Source organism: Natrix helvetica (assembly GCF_964273705.1).
Source record: "Natrix helvetica genome assembly, chromosome: 2".
NCBI classification, from domain to species: domain Eukaryota; kingdom Metazoa; phylum Chordata; class Lepidosauria; order Squamata; family Natricidae; genus Natrix; species Natrix helvetica.
In genome coordinates this window covers 245,724,750-245,742,856 of record NC_138552.1, presented here as the reverse complement: position 1 = coordinate 245,742,856, position 18,107 = coordinate 245,724,750, and the positions used below count along the sequence as shown (strand labels likewise).

The 18,107-nt window shown below is 44.3% G+C and overlaps 2 protein-coding genes across 3 annotated transcripts in view; both read right to left on the bottom strand.

Moving 5' to 3' along the window:
- The window catches only part of LPGAT1 (lysophosphatidylglycerol acyltransferase 1), a 51,653-nt gene that overhangs the window by 9,954 nt on the left and 23,592 nt on the right, over positions 1-18,107 (bottom strand). For both annotated transcript variants that reach the window (XM_081944173.1, XM_081944174.1), the window contains exons 6-7: positions 17,742-18,015; positions 1,101-1,227 (exon numbers count right to left, since the gene is read on the bottom strand). In XM_081944173.1, the coding sequence (XP_081800299.1) occupies positions 1,101-1,227; positions 17,742-18,015 (401 nt within the window). The remainder of the gene's footprint in view (positions 1-1,100; positions 1,228-17,741; positions 18,016-18,107) is intronic.
- Positions 14,146-16,884, bottom strand: LOC309385500 (uncharacterized protein). The gene is made up of 2 exons (XM_081940015.1): positions 16,705-16,884; positions 14,146-15,981 (listed from the first exon to the last, which is right to left on the bottom strand). The coding sequence occupies exon 2, from the start codon at positions 15,907-15,909 to the stop codon at positions 14,164-14,166; it is 1,746 nt and encodes a 581-aa protein (XP_081796141.1). The 5' UTR covers positions 15,910-15,981; positions 16,705-16,884; the 3' UTR covers positions 14,146-14,163.

Below are 18,107 nucleotides of genomic sequence, written 5' to 3'. Positions count from 1 at the left end.
TTTCATTCCCAAAATGCCCCCTCCTTTTGGGTTATGGGAGATATTTTCCTTTTTGTTTTATCACCTTATTGCTTAGTAACCTGAGCTCATTTGCTTACAGTAACTTGAGGTCCTTCACCTACTACTTACATTAGTATATGTTATTTATGCATTAGTCTCTCCCACTTTTTAAAGATATAAATATGAGTGTCCCACCAATAGGTTTAATAAAACACTGCAGCAAACCCTGATTATTTGCTTTGGTCCTGCACCGGATTTCACACCAAACATTGGCAGAAAGGTGATAGAACATGTAATCCTGTATTTTACAAGAGATCAGGAAGAAGAACACTATTATTTAATGTTAAGTACTAACCAGCCTATTTTTAAATTACTGTTTTGTAAGTTGCAGAAACTGGCAGCATTGAAAACAAAGTTAAGGAAAATAAAGAAATTCACTCTGTTCCATATTCTCCCCATATTTTTAAATTAGAAGAGACAAAACTAAAAGAGACACACCTAGAAATACAAATAATATTTCTTTTCTTTTCTTACACAAGTATTTTTTCTCATGGTATTTCAAGTTGTTTAGTTGAGAGTTATTGTTGGCAGTTCATTTCGGTTAAGGAGATTTGATTTACCATCGTCACGAACTTTGTTGCTGTTGCACTAAATGTTAAAAATGCAAGAAAAAGTGGCAGGAAGAGCTGTTTCAGGCAGGGTTTTAACTTTTGGGGGGGGTCTTCTTTTGTTTTATTCTTGTTTAATACTTATTTAATTCTTAGGAAGTTTTCTTTTTGTGTTTGCAAGCTTATCACAGATATCTTAAATATGTTTACTATTACATGTGCTAAAGCCTAATCATATATGTTTATATACGGAGAGGCTTCTTCCTCAAGCTTACTAGTTTAGACTTGGAACTGTAACTTATAGTAACCAGAATTTAAAATATACTTTCCAGCATTTCCAAATGCAAAATTGCATGCCCAAAAAGTACAACACTAACTCTAAAGCTGCTTATATTTCTACAGAAATGTATTTTCTGAAATGTATGTCCCTTTAGGAAAATTTCAAATCCAGGCCTGTTAAAATGAATTGAAGACAGAAAGTGCATTTCATACCTGTAATGTACATGAGTAATTGTTGGCCGCCTGTAGCCAAGAATCCATGTCTGAATGTCTATGGGCTCAGCTTTGGGATATGCAATAGTTGTATCTATCACCCACTGAAGACCTTTTGATTTACTTTCTAAAAAAAGAAATTATAGAAGAAAGAAACCAAGAGAACAACACTTTTAATCACATGTATCGTAATTCTAATATAAGATTTCATTAATATTATCATTCTAATAATTCATCCCTAAAATATACCAAATCCCACATACTATATTCAAAATATTTATTTCTTAACTTGGATAACAAAAGGAGAATTCTCTTAATCTGCGAACTGCTACCTACATATATTGATTATACTGATTAAGTAGTACTGATTAAATATACCTAATTTTAATCAGTACTATACGTCAAATGTTGGATATAAAAAATGTTCTGATTTCTTAATAAGCCATGAAGTAAATCAACACTGAAATGTGAAAGAAAAATGCTTGCCATTCAAATGCTTTAAATATATTATATGGTGGTTTATGTTTTTATTATTACACTAGCTGTACCCGGCCATGCGTTGCTGTGACCCAGTCTGGTTAAATGGAAAAGAAAGAAAAGAGAAAGCGCAAGTCCCCCAGCAGAGGCGGCCCCCGCATGGAAGTGAGCCACAGTGGCCCCTGCAAGAGCCGCCACGGAGGATGCTCCCACAGGCCCCAGCCTGGCCGAGCTGAGGAGGAGAGGAGGAGGAGGCCGCCGCCACCGAGCCGGCTTTCCTCAGCGGTGGTGGCGAGAGGAGGCGGCCGGCGTGCCCTGAGGAGGAGGAAGGAGCCGCCCCTGGCGACGCAGACGCAAGGCAGCCCACACTGGCCGCGGCCCCATCCACAGACGCCGTCGCTGCTGCAGTTGCCGCCTCACGGGGCATCCAGCGGCTGCCTCAGCCCTGCTGCGCCTCAGGCTGACGCTGCTGCTCCGTCAGAGCCGCCTTGGCGAGGCCGTAGCTGGCTCCCTGTGAGGGGGGGTGGAGAGCGCGCGCAGCCGGCCGGGCTGAGTAGACGCTCCACCTCCACCTCCTCTGGAGCTCCACTGGGCTGGGCGGGGGGAGGCCGGCTTAAGGGTGGGAGGAGGCGGCCGAGGGATGGGGCAGACGCCACCCCGCCGCGGACAGCAAAGGCCTGACGGGAGGGGAGGAGAGAGAGGGGAGGGGGAGGCCGAAAGGCTTCGGCTCCCCTTGGTGGAAATGGCGAAGCTCGTCAGAGGGGCGGAAAGGGGAAAGGGTGCAGCCGCAGGCCAGCCACACATATAAAGGGACCGTCGGGACAAAGCTGGAGAGAGGCCGAATTGTTCCAAATATACTATACTCAAGAAATGAACACTATGGTATAGCATGTGTTGCTTTTACGTCCAGCAGATGGCGCTGGTTTTCAGAAAAGCATGTTTTTACAAAAAAACATGTTTTTACCTGTCACAGGTGTGACATCTATATAATATACGTATATAAAAACATGCGCGTAGTCGAATGCAACGTTGTGTCAAAATTTCAAAGCAATCGATGAAGAACCTTCGGAGATTTGAGATTTTGAACAAACAAACATTACATTTTTATTTATATAGAAGAAAGATTATATTATTAAATTTGTTTGCTGCCCATCTTAAGGCAACTCTGTGTTAATGGAATTGTTCTAATATCAAACTTAAATAATAATAAAATAGTGGCTAAAATATGAATTTAAAAAATCCATTAGCACTAGATGTGCATTATTTGGTGTTATATCAACAAGTGAATGGCTAATAAGCCAAGCACTTAACTCAAGCTATAAATGCTAAGTGCTAAATGTATGTTTGTGCATTCTTTCCAGACAAAAGAACTGACACCAGGCCAATAAGTAACTTTAAAGTGCTTGCAATTTCTAGTATCAGTACCTTAGCTCTAATATCTATTTTCAGATCCAATTTCTACACAGGAATATAGGATGTTTGATTCTGGTATTAAGAACTAGAACTTCCTTTCTCTCAGTTCTGTTTGCCAGATAATTCTTGTAATTCTTTAATATGCATGGTCCTTTAGTAAATATTCCTTTGACACAGAGAACCCTTATGTTTAATAACTGTTTAGCACAAAGCTGATTAATGTAAATGATACATTTCTTAATAACTATAATATTGTAATCTACATTCCACTTAAATCAGCATTTTCATTATCACCTATATGGTAATTAGACAGAAACCTTTACCTTTTACCTACATCACCTTGCAAGTCCTAGAAGGGTGGAGTTGACCCAGAACCTGTTGTTGACCCAGAACCTGTTGTTGGGGAAGGTATATGTTGCAATAAAGCATTGTATACAGGTTTGCTATGATGTGATGTGTCAAGTCCTTGGAGAGCAAAGAAGCGGGGCTATAAACATTCCTCAAATTTAAATTTTCATGAATATTCTTGTCATAACATGAGTATAGTTAATTCACTACACTAGCATTGTACCATTTAGATACAGTCCGATGCATATGGGAGGATAAAGCATGTTAATACAACTATTTTAATGCCTTAACAATAGCTACAAAATCATGTATTGTTATAGTTCAGAATAGATCTATTAATCTCATTTATCAATATTGGAACTGCTACTGATTTTTGAAAGCCTCTATTCTTGCAGTGCCCAATGACCAAATGCCTATTCAATACAAAAGCCAATACTGGACTCTCTGAGAGACTGGCTCGGCTGTGCACCTTTCAAAATGTTGGCAGTGGGTAGCAGTTCAACAATAAATTAGGAGGAGACAGACATTATAGGGATTTGTGCAGAAATTAATTAAAATGAATTAAAGATTCTCATAGGGTTGTACCTACTCTAATGTAAGTATTATAACTACTTTAGAAACTTTACAAAATTACAAAAGTTAACTAAATAAAAATTAATATTAGGAAATATTATGAGGAGGGATATTCAGAAGTGGACTACTATTATTATCTGTGGTAAAAGTTCGAAGTAATGCCAAACTGCAAGTGCCAAAACCAAGTTACATGCTTCTTTTTGATTTGCCATCAAATCATTTGTCAACTCTTAATCACAGATAGGCCTTTTCAGGATGAGCTTAATCTGGTCTGCCAAATCTTCCAATGGTGCACCCATCACCACTTCGGTATACTTGAATTCATTAACTTTGCTGCTAGTTATTCTCTTTTTTTTTGTTCCTTTTTTTTCAGCATTAGGACTTCTCAGGGGAGTTGAATCTTTGCAAGATATGTCCAAAATATGGTAATTCGACCCTGGTCATGTTTACCTCAGGTAAGAACTCTGAATTGATGTATTCTATGACCACACCTAAAGCATCAGCACTTTTTCTACCCTGCTTCTTCAAAGTCCAACTTCCATACAATATTGCCTACATGATTTTGAACTTTTTTGGTGGAGACATGTCACTTGGTGGAGACATGTCACAACATTCAAAAGCCTTCATCATTATCTTACCAAATGCTAATTTATGGCATACTTCTTGATTGCTGCTTTCTGTGCTAGTTTGTTGTTGATAGTTAATCCTAAAAAACAAAAATTATCTAGTATTTCAGTATCTTCATTTGACATTTCTACAATTGGTTGCTATAACTGTTGTCATCAGTTCGGTTTTCTTCATATTTAATTATAATCCAATTTTTCTAATGTGCTCCTTGACTTGCATTATTACAGCTTCCAGATCATCTGCTTTTTCAATCAGCATGGTAATATCATCAACTGCAAAAGTCATTGGTGTTTCTTCCTTCAATTTTAAAATTGTATCTTCTTCCAATCCAGTTTCCTCTCAATATATTTTCAACACATAAACTGAATAAAAAAACCACATCTCATTCCTTTGCCAATTTGGACTTATTCTATTCGATTAACTGGTGGGCGCACATGCTCATGCTGGAAAATGGAAGACTAGCTCTTTCAGTTTCCAGCACTGCTGCACGCATGAAGGCCAGATGATCGTTGCATGCGTATGCGCGCCAGAAACCCGGAGGAGGAATGGGCAATGCCGCACGTGACAGGCGACATGGCTCTGCGTGCCACTTCGGGCACCCGTGCCATAGGTTCGCCATCACAGCTATAGGTATTCCATTAATTGCAATAGTTTTCCACTAGGCATGCTCATTCAATGTTGAAAAGTTCTTCTTTATTGGGAGATCTTTTGGAAGTGCTTTCTTGTTTTTCTCTGTCAATTTTATGTAAGTCGCTCAGAGAAATCTGAACTGTGAGATGGGCAACAAATTAGACAGATAGAACAGTTCTATTTTCAATGTTTACAGATGTTGTTTTAATTCTGTCTCTTGTCTCTTCTATTTGATTTCTGAAATTCTTTGTTAAGTTCTTTCCCATATCTTTGTCTGCTCCAGCTTCTCTTGTCAATTTCCACCATTTGTTTTAGCATTTAGGTTGCTCTCTTCTGTTTCTTAGTCATTTACAAGTCTCTTTTCATACTCATCCTTAACAATTTTATTTTATTCCGCAGTTCCTTTGGCTTCCTAGCAATGAGGTTTAGGACTTCAAAGCAATTTCTTAAGTTCTCCTTGAAAATGCTGGGTATATGATCAATGTGGTAGTATAAAAATGGGCTGGTTTTAGCCAAATTTGGAACCTGCATAAAAACAGTTTGTGATATAGTCAATTTGATTTATGTGTACTCTGGCAATGTAGGCATCATTTTAATTGTTTTGAAGACTGTGTTAGCAATGAAGAACTGATTAGATGACAGAAAAGAATGGCTTTCTCCTGCCTTCTTTCTATTTCCTAGGCCACGTAGTCCAACTACATTTTCCTTCCTACCATTTCCAACGTTGACATACCAGTTTCCAATCATAAGCAACATAAAACTATTTTAAAAACATTAAAAAAATTAGTTTGACCATAAAACTAAGCAACCCCTTTTTCTTCTGCATCACTATTAGATAATCTTCTTATGAAAGTGTTGTCTGCAAAATCTAATTGATTTTATCTGGTCATTGAATGTTCTCTATCTAAGCACTTTCTTTGTTATATCTTTCCCAATATGAAAGCAACACAATTTCTTTTGTTTTTCATGACCTGACCACTAAACAATATGTTCATCTTGGTTCCCATTATAAAACTGTGCTTGCATTTGGATTTTCTTTTCCTGCATAGTAATATCTTCAACTAGACATCCAGAAGGTTTTCATCTAGCCATTCTAAAAACTATTAGTACTCTGAAAGATCCTCAGCAATTCCTCAGAAGCATGTTGAATGCCATCAGCATGAGAGACCCAGTAGCCAGTACTATATCATCAGTCACTTTAACTTGTCTCTGTGATTTTCTTATTAAAATACAGCAGTGGCTTACCAGCTGCCTTCGCCCACATAATATGAAATGATGTCTTTGCTGTTGTCATCAGAGTAATAATCCAACCCCAGCATCTTCTTATGTTGCTGCTGCTTGATATAGCTTCCTGTTTGCTTTAGCTGGACAACTAGAATAACATTATCTTGGTTTAAACACCTAGAATCTTTCACTTATTCTTTTCAGGAATAGCTCCCTGCCCTGCTATGATGAGACAGCACAGTAGGATGCGAGGATATAATATTGTTTAACTATTATTAAATATGATAATGTGCTAATAGTATGAAAATATTGCCCACATTGCAATCATCTTTCCTAACATTTTCCATATAGATACTTCAATAAATATGGCAGATAAAATCCAGAGATTAATTAAAGTTTCAGGAAAGAGCACAGTACTGGCTATATCTATTCAAAAAGCTATAGACACAAATGATTTCAATCAGAAAAGAGCTCGAAGGGACTTTGGAAGTCTTCTAGTCCAACCCTCTGCTCAAGCAGGAGACTCTATACCATTTCAGATAGGTGGCTGTTCAGTCTTTTGTTAAAAACCTCCAGTGATGAAGCACCTACAACCTCTGAAGGCAAGCTGTTTCACTGGTTAATTGTCCTCAATGTTAGGAAATTTCTCCTTAATTTCAGGTTGCTTCTGTCCTTGATTAGTTTCCATTCATTGTTTCTTGTCTTGTCTTCTGGTGCTTTGGAAAATAATTTGACCCCTCTTTATTGTGGCAGCCCCTCAAATACTGGAATATGCTATCAAATCACTCCTAGTCCTTCTTTTCTCTGGACTGGCCATACCCAAATTCCTACAAGCTTTCTTCATATCTTTTTTGTCTCCAGGCCCTTAATCATCCTAGTTGCTCTTCTTTGTACTTTTCCCAAATCTCAACCTCTTTTTTGTAAATGTGGTAATGTGTATTATCTTTTTGGTTGCTGCTACACATGCTTGCTCATGTTTAAATGACTGTCCACTAGGATTCCAAGGGTCCTTCTCACAGTTACTGTTTTTAAGCTAGTTTTTTTCTAATCTATACTTGTACTTTTGGTATTCGCATTTGGTATTCATACAAGTATTCATGTTATATGAAACTATAATTAAAGCACATTTGTGGGCTTTCAAAAACTGGACGAAGAACAGGCTGGGCAAGATTGCTACGACTGCTGTTGCTTCCATAATAGAGGCAGTCTTTGACTTGCAACTGTAATTGAGCCTGGAAATCATGAGGGTCATTAAGCAGGTCACCATGTGACTGCACCCGATTTTGTGACCATTTTTACTGTGGTTAAGCAAATGATGCAATCATATATGCATTCCCACTTTGCAAGAAATCAGAACTATTTTTGCTGTTTTCCAGCAAAAAATATTGTAAATCAAAGTGTAATGACTGCTGGGCACTGCAAATGGCCCTAGTGTGGGCTGGTTGCCCAATCTTGTAGAAGATTCATCTGACTCTTGAAATACATGATAATGGTGGGGGTGGAGGTGCATTGATCAGGTTACAAGAGATAACCAATTCTGATGATACTAGAAACTAAGTTTTCTCTTTTGCAGTTATGATAGGTTTCAGCTGTAATCCCAGCCCGTGGAGGACCTATAGTTCTGAATTGTCTAATGACACCTCAGGAAAAAGGAAAAAGATAATCACTTATATTTAGATGCTCCTCAAGAAAAACTATAAATGAAGGGGCTAAAATGTTTAAAAGGCTCTCAATTTTGTCACTTGAAGAAAATATAAATTTGTATCTAGTTTAGAAACTGCTCCTAATAAGACTTTTACGGTTTTCAGAGTTGCTCCTCTTGAGAATTCTCCAAGTTCTTGCTTCCTCTGAAAGCAACCAAATTAGCCTATAGAGATTTGAATGGAACCCTGCAGAGTGCAGGATCTATTTCTCTATGTATCTATTTCTCTGAACAGGTCATTTTTCTCTCATGGCTTCTTGCAGTCAGAGGCTGCCAAGAACAATAGTTTGCCTTAATATTTCATATGAATACACCATGAAGCACAGTTGCTTTCACTCAAGTGTGAATACAAATCCTCACAGTACCAAGCTAAAAAAAAAAAAAAAAGAACAGAACAAAATGCAAAGCTAAATGAAGTACCATTACAGTTCAAGTATACTTAGTCACAACGTATGCATATGTAGCAACGAAATAGAAAATGAATGCAAACATGCAACCTTTGGGAGTGGGAGAGAGAATTAAACAATACAGGTAGTCCTCGATTTACAACAGTTCATTTAGTGACTGTTTGAAGTTATAAAGGCACTGAAAAAAAGGGACTTAGGACCGTCTTTCACACTTACAATCGTTGCAGCATCCCCATGGTTATGTGAATTACATCCGGATGCTTGACAACTGACTCACATTTATGACGGTCGCAGTGCCACTGGGTCACGTGATCCCCTTTTCTGACTTTCTGATAAGCAAAGTCAATGGGGAAGCCAGATTCACTTAACAACCGCATTACTAATTTAAGAACCGCAGTGATTCACTAACAAATATGGCAAAAGTCATAAAATGGGGCAAAACTCACTTAACAAATTTCTCACTTAGCAACATAAATTTTGGGCTCCATTGTAGTTCATTAAGATGAGGACTACCTATATATCTGAATATCATCATTATCAACTGTTGGCTTTGGAATACAGAAATATAAGTGGATTGTTATAGCCAAAAATGTAAATTTGCAACCACCTATTAAATTCACATACATAATAATTTATATAACATGTAATGAAGTATGTAATTCAATTAAACTCCCACAATTTAATATTGCATTTAATATAATATATATTTATTTGTTACAGTTATAATTGTTTTATGTTTTTATGATGTACACCAACTAAATCATGTGCTGAAATGGATGGCTGTAGAAATCAAATAAATAAATAAAATTAGAAATCTACAGAAGTATTATGAGTAGAAAAGCAACAAATGAGAAGACTTGTAGTATCATAGTATATGAGGTCCACAGAAGCCATTTATTTCCAAAAATGGCAAACTAGATAGCCAAGGCTAGAAAGTTGTTAAGACTAAATGAAAAGGTAAATTGGTTTGATCTTTACATAATTATTCTTGTGTAACTTTCCACTAAAAGTAGCCTGCTTCATATGAAAGTATTTGGCCTAACTAAAGGTGCGATTTCATTCGGTTGTGTGATTGTTGTTTCTATAGGACTATTGCAGTTAAAAACAATGCCAATGGATTGTTTTTCAACAAATTCAAAACACATGGACCTGGTTTAATTTTTAAAAATTAAGCAATGTATTTATTATTAGTTCTATGTTAGAATCTCTGTAGTAGCCAAAATACTGTATATATTGTTTATTAATGCATATAGGTACAGGTAGTCCTCGACTTACAACCAGTCACATAGCAACTATTCGATGTTATAATAGGCCCCAAAAGCTACTTTTGACAGTTTCATAATTCCAAAGTCACCCTCCCCCCACATGGTCATATGATTGCATTTTGGGCACTCGACAACTGGCCACATTTACAGCGCCCCATGACCATATCATTGCAATTTATGGTGGCTTGTGTATACTTTTCCAATGTCTGGCACAAACCAGCCCATAATAAACTTTAACAACCACAACTTTGCTTAATGACTGTGACATTTGCATACCGAGTGCCACAAAAAAGACTGTAAAATCCGGCCCAGTTCCATGGTGATCTGCTTTATGACCATCATAATTTATGGCTGTAATTGCCAGGATCAATTACAGTCATAACTCCGAGACTACTTGCATTCTGTGGCAAATTTCATTCCTAAGACACTGACAAGTATTATTTTCGTGAAAGTCTATCCTGAGAATCATAAAGGGGTCCATAGAAATGTGTGAACATCAAAAACTGATCCCAGAACTGAGACTTGATAGTTTGATGTGTTGGGCCCTGGTTGTCATAAGTCCAGTTGAGGCTTGCTTGAATGAAAACCAGTATATGGGATTGAGGCTATCATTGTCTGGATCCCTTTCTTCCTACAGTACTTTAATCACGGAAGATGCAGCAAGCAATGTTATAAACCTATTCCAGGCAGTTTTGACTCTGCATGTGAGACTAAGGTGGTCTGAATACCGTTTGTGTTCTGCAAGTTTGCCATTGAACCACAAAGTGTAGATGTCGTTAGTTCTAGATGAATATAAGCTCCTAAACTGATTAAATTTGATCGAAATGGAAAATTATTTTTATGGTGGCCTAAGTGAAAGTATACTGATCTTCTGGTATCTGGTAACAGAAGGAAAAACCAAAGAAGCAATGCCAGCATTTGCATGAGACACTTTTGGGTGTGGTCTCTACAGCTATTTGGGCAGCCATCGTCCCTGAGGGCAAAAGACTCGCTCTATAAGACCCCATGAAATTGCAACAGCCTGAGATCGGAAGGGAAATTGTCAGCAAAGACCACCTGCCTTAAAATTGGATCTATTAACCTCCAGAAAATGACCATTGGCTTACCTGAAGGGTCCTTTTCTGTGCACCGCGGGAGAGTCCAAGCAATGGGTTAATTCACTCTGGTTGCCCTGGATACTGAGGAACTTTTTTTCTCCCTTTAACCACACCTCCTCGTGTGATCACAGCCAGAATAATTTCCGAAAAGTCAATCTGTCGAGAGGATGGAGCGAAGGCGTCCAAGGAGTTTCCAGTTGAAAAAAGAGGGAAGAATCCCCGGGCCGAAGACCAGGGTGGGTTGGACTCTCCCGCGGTGCACAGAAAAGGACCCTTCAGGTAAGCCAATGGTCATTTTCCTGTGCACCGCTTGGAGAGTCCAAGCAATGGGACATACCCAAGTTATTGTCCGATTGGGAGGGCAGAATCAGAGTCCCGGGATTCGGTCGAAGACACGACCCCTTGAAGTACCCTCCTGCCGAAGGACGCCTCAGCCGAGGCGTAAACGTCCAGTTTGTAATGACGGATGAAGGGCGACGGGGAGGACCACGTAGCCGCCTTACAAATGTCTAGTATCGATGCCTGGGTGGCCCAGGCCGCCGTGGTAGCCGCGCTGCGAGTGGAATGCGCAGTGATGCCTCGGGGCACCGATCTGGACTGACTTTCGTAGGCCAGGGCGATGCAGGCGCGCAGCCACCTGCCAACAGTAGAAGAGGAGACTTTCTTGCCCAGGGAACCTGGATGAAATGACACGAATAAGGACTCCGACTTCCGGAATTCGGAGGTGCGGGCGATGTATGTTTTCAGTGCCCTTCTCACGTCCAACATGTGCCACTGTCGTTCCCTGGGATGTGACGGTCTCGGACAGAAATCAGGAATCACGATTTCTTGCGTTCTATGAAACCAAGTATTAACCTTTGGAATAAAGGTAGGGTCCAGTCTCAACACCACCCTATCTGGGTGGACGGTACATAGGTCCTGGCGAACTGACAGGGCTGCCAGTTCTGAAATACGACGAGCTGACGTCACGGCGATGAGGAATGCCGTTTTTAGGGTAAGAAGACGCAGCGGCGTAGTGCTGAGAGGCTCGAAGGGTGGAGCGGTGAGCGCCTGCAGAACCACGGACAGCTGCCAGGTGGGGTAGCGGTGGACCGTGGGAGGTCGTAAGTTACAAGCTCCCTTGAGGAATGAACGGACCCTGGGCACCTTGCTAAGGGGCAAGACCGGGTCACCGGCCCAAACGGTGGAGAGGGCCGCCACCTGTCGTCGAAGGGTATTTGGAGCGAGGCCCTTGGCAAGGCCCTCTTGTAGGAAGTCCAGGACGCGGGAGACCGGAGCCGTCACCGGGTCCAAAGGTAAGGCGTCGCACCATTTGGCGAAGGAGGCCCACGAGGAATCGTAGATTCGAGTGGTCGATGGTCGCCTAGCTGCCTGAATGGTGTGTATTACCTCCCCTGAGAAGCCCTCGCGCCTCAGCTGGTCCCCCTCAAGTGCCAGACGGCCAATTGTAGCCATTGGGGCTCTGGATGAGTTACGGCCCCCTGGCTGAGGGAGAGTTGGTCTGGAGGAATCTTCCACGGAGGTGACAGGGAGAGGCTGACCAGGTCGGCGAACCACGAACGACGGGGCCAGTGCGGGGCCACGAGGAGTACCTCCGCCTCCTCCGCGATGATCCTGTGGATGACTTGTGGAATCAGGGGCAGCGGAGGAAAGGCATAAAGTAGGCCCCGGGGCCAAGGAGAGCGAAGGGCATCCGTCCCTTCCGCCCCCGGGGACTGGAAGCGGGAGAAATAGCGGCGAAGTTGAGCATTTTTTCTGGATGCGAATAGGTCGACCACGGGAGTGCCGAACCTGCGGGACAGCTGGTGAAACAGAGCCGGATCCAGTTTCCACTCTGCCGGGTCTATGGTGGTCCTGCTCAGCCAGTCCGCCTGGGTGTTGTCGACTCCCGAAATGTGGTCGGAGCGAAGAGATGCCAAATGCCTCTCCGCCCAGCGCCCCAGGGACTCCGCTTCCTTCATCAACGTCTTGGATCTGGTGCCCCCCTGGCGGTTTATGTGGGCCTTGGTGGCCACATTGTCCGTCATCAATAGGACATGTTGATGGAGAATGTCTTGGCGAAAATGCCGGAGTGCCAGGCGGGCCGCACGCAGCTCCAGAAGATTGATGCTGCAGGAGCTCTCTGCGGGTGACCATTTGCCTTGCACCACTAGATGACCCATGTGTGCCCCCCAGCCGGCGAGGCTTGCGTCTGTGGTGACCACTAACCGGTTGGGCTCCTTGAACAGGTGGCCCTTGAGGAGTGCAGGGGACGTCCACCATCGGAGCGATCTCTTCACTGCTGGGGGAACGCTCACCAGTCGATTCGAGTTGCTCCTTGAGGCCCTCTGGTGAGGAAGGAGGAGCCATTGGAGAGCTCTGGAGTGAAGGCGAGCCCATGGGACGATCGAGATGGCAGAGATCATTTTTCCCAACAGCTGTGACAGGAGGACGATCGGTACCTGTCTCGCGAGCATCACCTTGCGGGTCATGGCCACTAAGCTGTCTAGCCTGTCCTGGGATAGGAAGACCCTGCATAGGGAAGTGTCTATGACCGCCCCCAGGTGGATAAGTCTGGTGGTGGGAACCAGATGGCTTTTCTTCAGATTTAGGGAAAAACCGTGGCTCCTCAGGGTTCTCATTGTGATGCGGAGGTCCCGCAAGGCCTGCTGCCTGGACGACGACTGGATCAGGATGTCGTCCAGGTAGCACTGGAGCCTTATGGGTCTGCGCCTCAGTTGGGCTGCTACAACTGCCAGGACCTTGGTGAAGGTCCTGGGGGCCGACGACAGGCCGAAGGGAAGGGCCCGGTATTGAAAATGCCTGCCGGCATAAAAAAAGCGCAGGAACCTCCTGTGCTGGGGACGGATGGGGATGTGTAGGTAAGCCTCCTTGAGGTCGATAGAGGTAAGGAGGTCTCCCTGACGGATCCCCGACAGGATGGACTGGAGGGACTGCATCTTGAACCTCCGGTAGGCAATGTGCCTGTTGAGGTTCTTTAGGTCCAAGATGGCCCTCCAGCCCCCCGAGTTCTTTGGTACCAGGAAGAGGATGGAGTAGAACCCCCTCCTTTCCTGGTCGGGGGGGACCTGCTCTATCGCGTCTATCTCCAGGAGATGGCGAATCTCCTGGTTCATAAGCTCCCTCTTCAGAGGGCAGGAAGGAGTGGGACACCGGATGAAGTTCCGGGGAGGGGGGGATAGGAATTCTAGGGATAGGCCCTCCCTCACGATCTGGAGGACCCAGGCGTCCTCCGTGGTCTGGACCCAATGGTGGGCGAATAGCTGGAGGCGCCCCCCTATGGGTGACGGGCCCGGGCAGTCACTTAGATTTGCGGAAGGGCCTGTTAGAGGCACCTCCGCGGTTGGATTTACGGAAACCGAATTGTTGTCTACCTCTGTCCTTAAAGGAGGACCTGTCCTGGAACCTGTCCCCTGACTGACCGGCCGGTCGGTAGGGCGGGGAGAAGGAAGTAGAGGTAGAGGGTTCAGGGGCACGAAAGGGCTGCCTCCTGGGGTATGGAGCGGACTTGCGGTCCTGCTTTTTTGTGGTGGAAGGCAAAATCTTCCTTTTATCTTTGGATTCAATGAGGAGAGGCTCAAGCGCCTCCCCAAATAATTTGGCGCCCTTAAAGGGGGCTGAGGCCAGCTTCCACTTGTGCTTCTGGTCCGCCTGCCAGTGGCGGAGCCAGATCAGGCGGCGTGAGGTGACGTTGGCCGCCAAGGCTCTAGAAGCAAATTTAGAAGCGTTAAGGGATGCGTCCGCCGCATATTGGGAGGCCGCAATAATTTTTGAAATATCCTGGCGGAGGCGCAAGTCTCCTGCCGGGATTTTGGTCAACAGTTCCCTTAGCCATATAACGGAGGCCCTGTTAAAAAAGGAGGCGGAAGAGGAGGCTTTGATGGCCCAGGCAGCCGCCAGGTGGGCCTTATGGCACACCCTCTCCGCCTTCTTATCCTCCGCCTTGAGTCCATCCAGCAGTTCTGCTGGGAGGGAAGAGTTGGAGGTTAGGGCAGTGATAGGTGGTTCCACGGCTGGGAGAACCAAAAGGTCTTCCAAGGTGGGGTCCATAGAGTAAAGTTTCTTGTCTGCCCCGCTGGGGGAAGACAAGGTGGCTGGTTGGGCCCACTGGCGTTGGATCACGTCCAGGAACAAGCCCGGAACCGGGACCAGTTCCTGTTGGGGGGCCGGGACGTCGAACATGGCCGCATTGGGATTTTCGGGAACAGCATCGGCCGAAGGTTGGGCCGGCTTAGGTTTAATCCCTACCCTGGTAGCTAGTTTGGCCTTACGGAGAATGGACTTGAAAAGAGTGGGTTTGAAAAGTCCGGAAAAGGCAGGGGCTTCCGGGGGGAGGCCCTCGTCTTCAGATAGCTCCAGGCCGTCCTGGTCAGCGTCCTCGATGACGGAGGTTTCGCTGACCACGGATGACTCAAGAGACGGATGGCGGGCACGCTTGGCTGGAGGAGGGGCCGCCGGGCCCCGGGAAGAGGTCCCTGGCCCCGAAGGGGGAGGGGAGCGCTTTTGGAGGCCCTCAGCAATGCCTCTGGCGATAGCACGATCGACCAAAGCCTGCACGCGCGGTGACAGCTCGGGCTCCTGATCAGAATCTGATCCCGGGTCCCTGGGTTCTTGGGGATGGTAGTGAGAACCCCCAGCCGGGGGAGCCCTGGTGTGACCCTCTGGAACTGGGTCCTGCTCATATGACCAGGACGGGGCAGGAGAAGTTGGTTCCGCCAGTGATCTGTCCGGGGACAGATCCTGAGACTCTACCTCCTCATTCAGCAATGCCAAGATATCACTTCTGGATGGGGGAACGGGGGCCACTTCTGGGGGGGACCCTGTCTCAGCCTGGCGCCGGGCCTTCTCAAATTGTTTATCAAGGGCCCGCTGGCGTCTCTCAGCGTCCTTGGTTTCGGCTGCAGTCGGGGCTTTGACAGGGTGCCTATGGGTGTCCCCTAAGGTACCCTTGCCCACATTCCCACCTCTACTGGAAGGGGAATCCTTGCTAGGGGCCTGAGAGGGGCCGGATCTAGCCTCAACGGAACCTGATGGAGGGAGCTCCATGCCAATGACCGCACAAGGATGATGCAGAACACAGGCAAACGGGTGGGCTGCAGCGGAATTCGACTGGCTACACTGAAAGGCATAAAGAAAAAAGACAATTATGATTAATAATACAGGTATAGAAAAAATTAAATAAATCCATTTCAGCCTAACACCAGTAGCCTAATGGGAGGAGGACACCCAGGAGGCTGAGCTATGAGGTGGGCCTGCAGCTCAAGCTGCAGTAACCCTTGCAGGAGAGGCAGGGAAGTCAGTAGGCCAGGAGACTAGAGCTTTAAAAAAGGCGAAGGCCTGGCCAGACCTTAAGGGTAAAGAAAAACCTTCCCTGTGCCGGTGCAAAGGACACGTGGTGGCCAAATTACCAGCGCCGCTGATGTCCAGTGAGTGGTGGCCGAGGGTCCGTTGGGCGGGCCCGACGAGGCCCTGTAGCCACCAAGCGGCCTCCTGCAGGAGCGTGGCTGAGCGGCAGAGGCCTAAAATTAAAGGCGCGAACTTTTCGCGCCTAAAAATGGCCGCCGCAACAGCGAGGAGCTGGGCGGAGAGGAGAGCGGCAGCCAGGATCAATCCGGGCCGCTCGTAGCTCCGCGGTGGCTGAGGGGTGGAAAAAAAAACGCAGGGGAGTCAAAAAAACGAAAAAACTAGGCCGGAAAATAACAACCGGGGAGGGAACCGACCAAAAAACAAAGAGAAAAAACCCCCTCGCCGCTGTTGCCGCGCTCTGGGAGCAAGCGGCAAGTTTCCAAGCCTGCAAAAGTGCGAGGCTGTGGAGAAAAAACCTCCCCCACACACGCTTACCTCCTGGCCTCCTAGATAGCTGTGTTGATTGAAGAAGAATAAAAGACAGGGAGAAAAGTTGGTTTTGAAAGAGGAAAAAGGTTTTCCAAATTTTTAGGAGAGTCCAAGCCAAGGATTAATAGCCTGAACTCAAAAATACATCCGATCTGGGCATGAGGAAAATTATTCTGGCTGTGATCACACGAGGAGGTGTGGTTAAAGGGAGAAAAAAAGTTCCTCAGTATCCAGGGCAACCAGAGTGAATTAACCCATTGCTTGGACTCTCCAAGCGGTGCACAGGAAAACAAATGCTTCCATCTGTTACCTTCCTCCATTCCCTCCACTCCTCAGAAGGGCTGAGAGTAATCTTCCACCCAAGGAAACCGCACAGGGAACCTCTAAGTATTATGCGGCAGATGCCAAGGATGGTCCCTGAAGACAGCTACATGTAGAACTGCCTTTATACATTTGGTTGAAGATACTATTCAGATTCTAAATCCCCATGTAAGGTTATCTGGTATAAAGATGATCTTGTTGGAAATATGCAAGAATCATTATCTAGGCAAAAGAAGCCAAAATACTTTTCAAGTCCAGAGTAAGGCAATATCATTTGGAAGTAGCTCAGGGAGATGCCTCCTAATTTGCTGAAGTATAAAAGAAGGAGGAGGTACAGTGCAATCAGTCTTGCAAGATTCTGTTAATATTGCCAATCTCAGTAAAGATAGTTTTAGCCTTCCTCTGGAGTTGATTTTCTGATTTGAGGCTGACATTCGCCTGTCAGAAAGCTTTCCTGAAGTACCTTAGGAGCTACTCAAGACTTTGGAGGTCATAGCAGCAAAGATAATTAGAATGGATTTTAAAAAGGAATTATTTGGTAGCTTAATAGTGTTGCACAGCTTTGGGTAAATGTTAAATTTACAAGATACCCCAATGCTAATTTAGGCAAATTGTTGTATAACAAATTATGCATGCAATATAGTACAGAATAAAACCTCAGACTACTTTTAAGATTCTGATCAGATACTAGCTGTTTCATAAATATTCAAAATGTTCCATACCTGATACAAGAACCTTTTCACCCGCCAAAGTTCCATTTGCTTGCTGAGCTACCAGATTTTTCAGTATAACTTGTGTGGCTCCCAGTCTTGGCAGTGTGACATGTGTAAGAAATGGCAAATTGTTTTTCTTGGCAAATGCCTGACTGGTTTCTCTTCTTTTTCTAAGAAAACCACCTTCTGGAAACAATACAATCCACTTGCGACTACGGCTCCTGTAATATTTTTCTAGATGTTCACGGAGGAGTAAAAGCTGCTGGCTACGATAAGCTTTTCCCTAAAATGGAAATGACAAAAAGAATACTTAATATCAGAATAATCTCTACTTTCCTACCCTAACCAGTTATTTTTACTGAAAAACTTCAAACT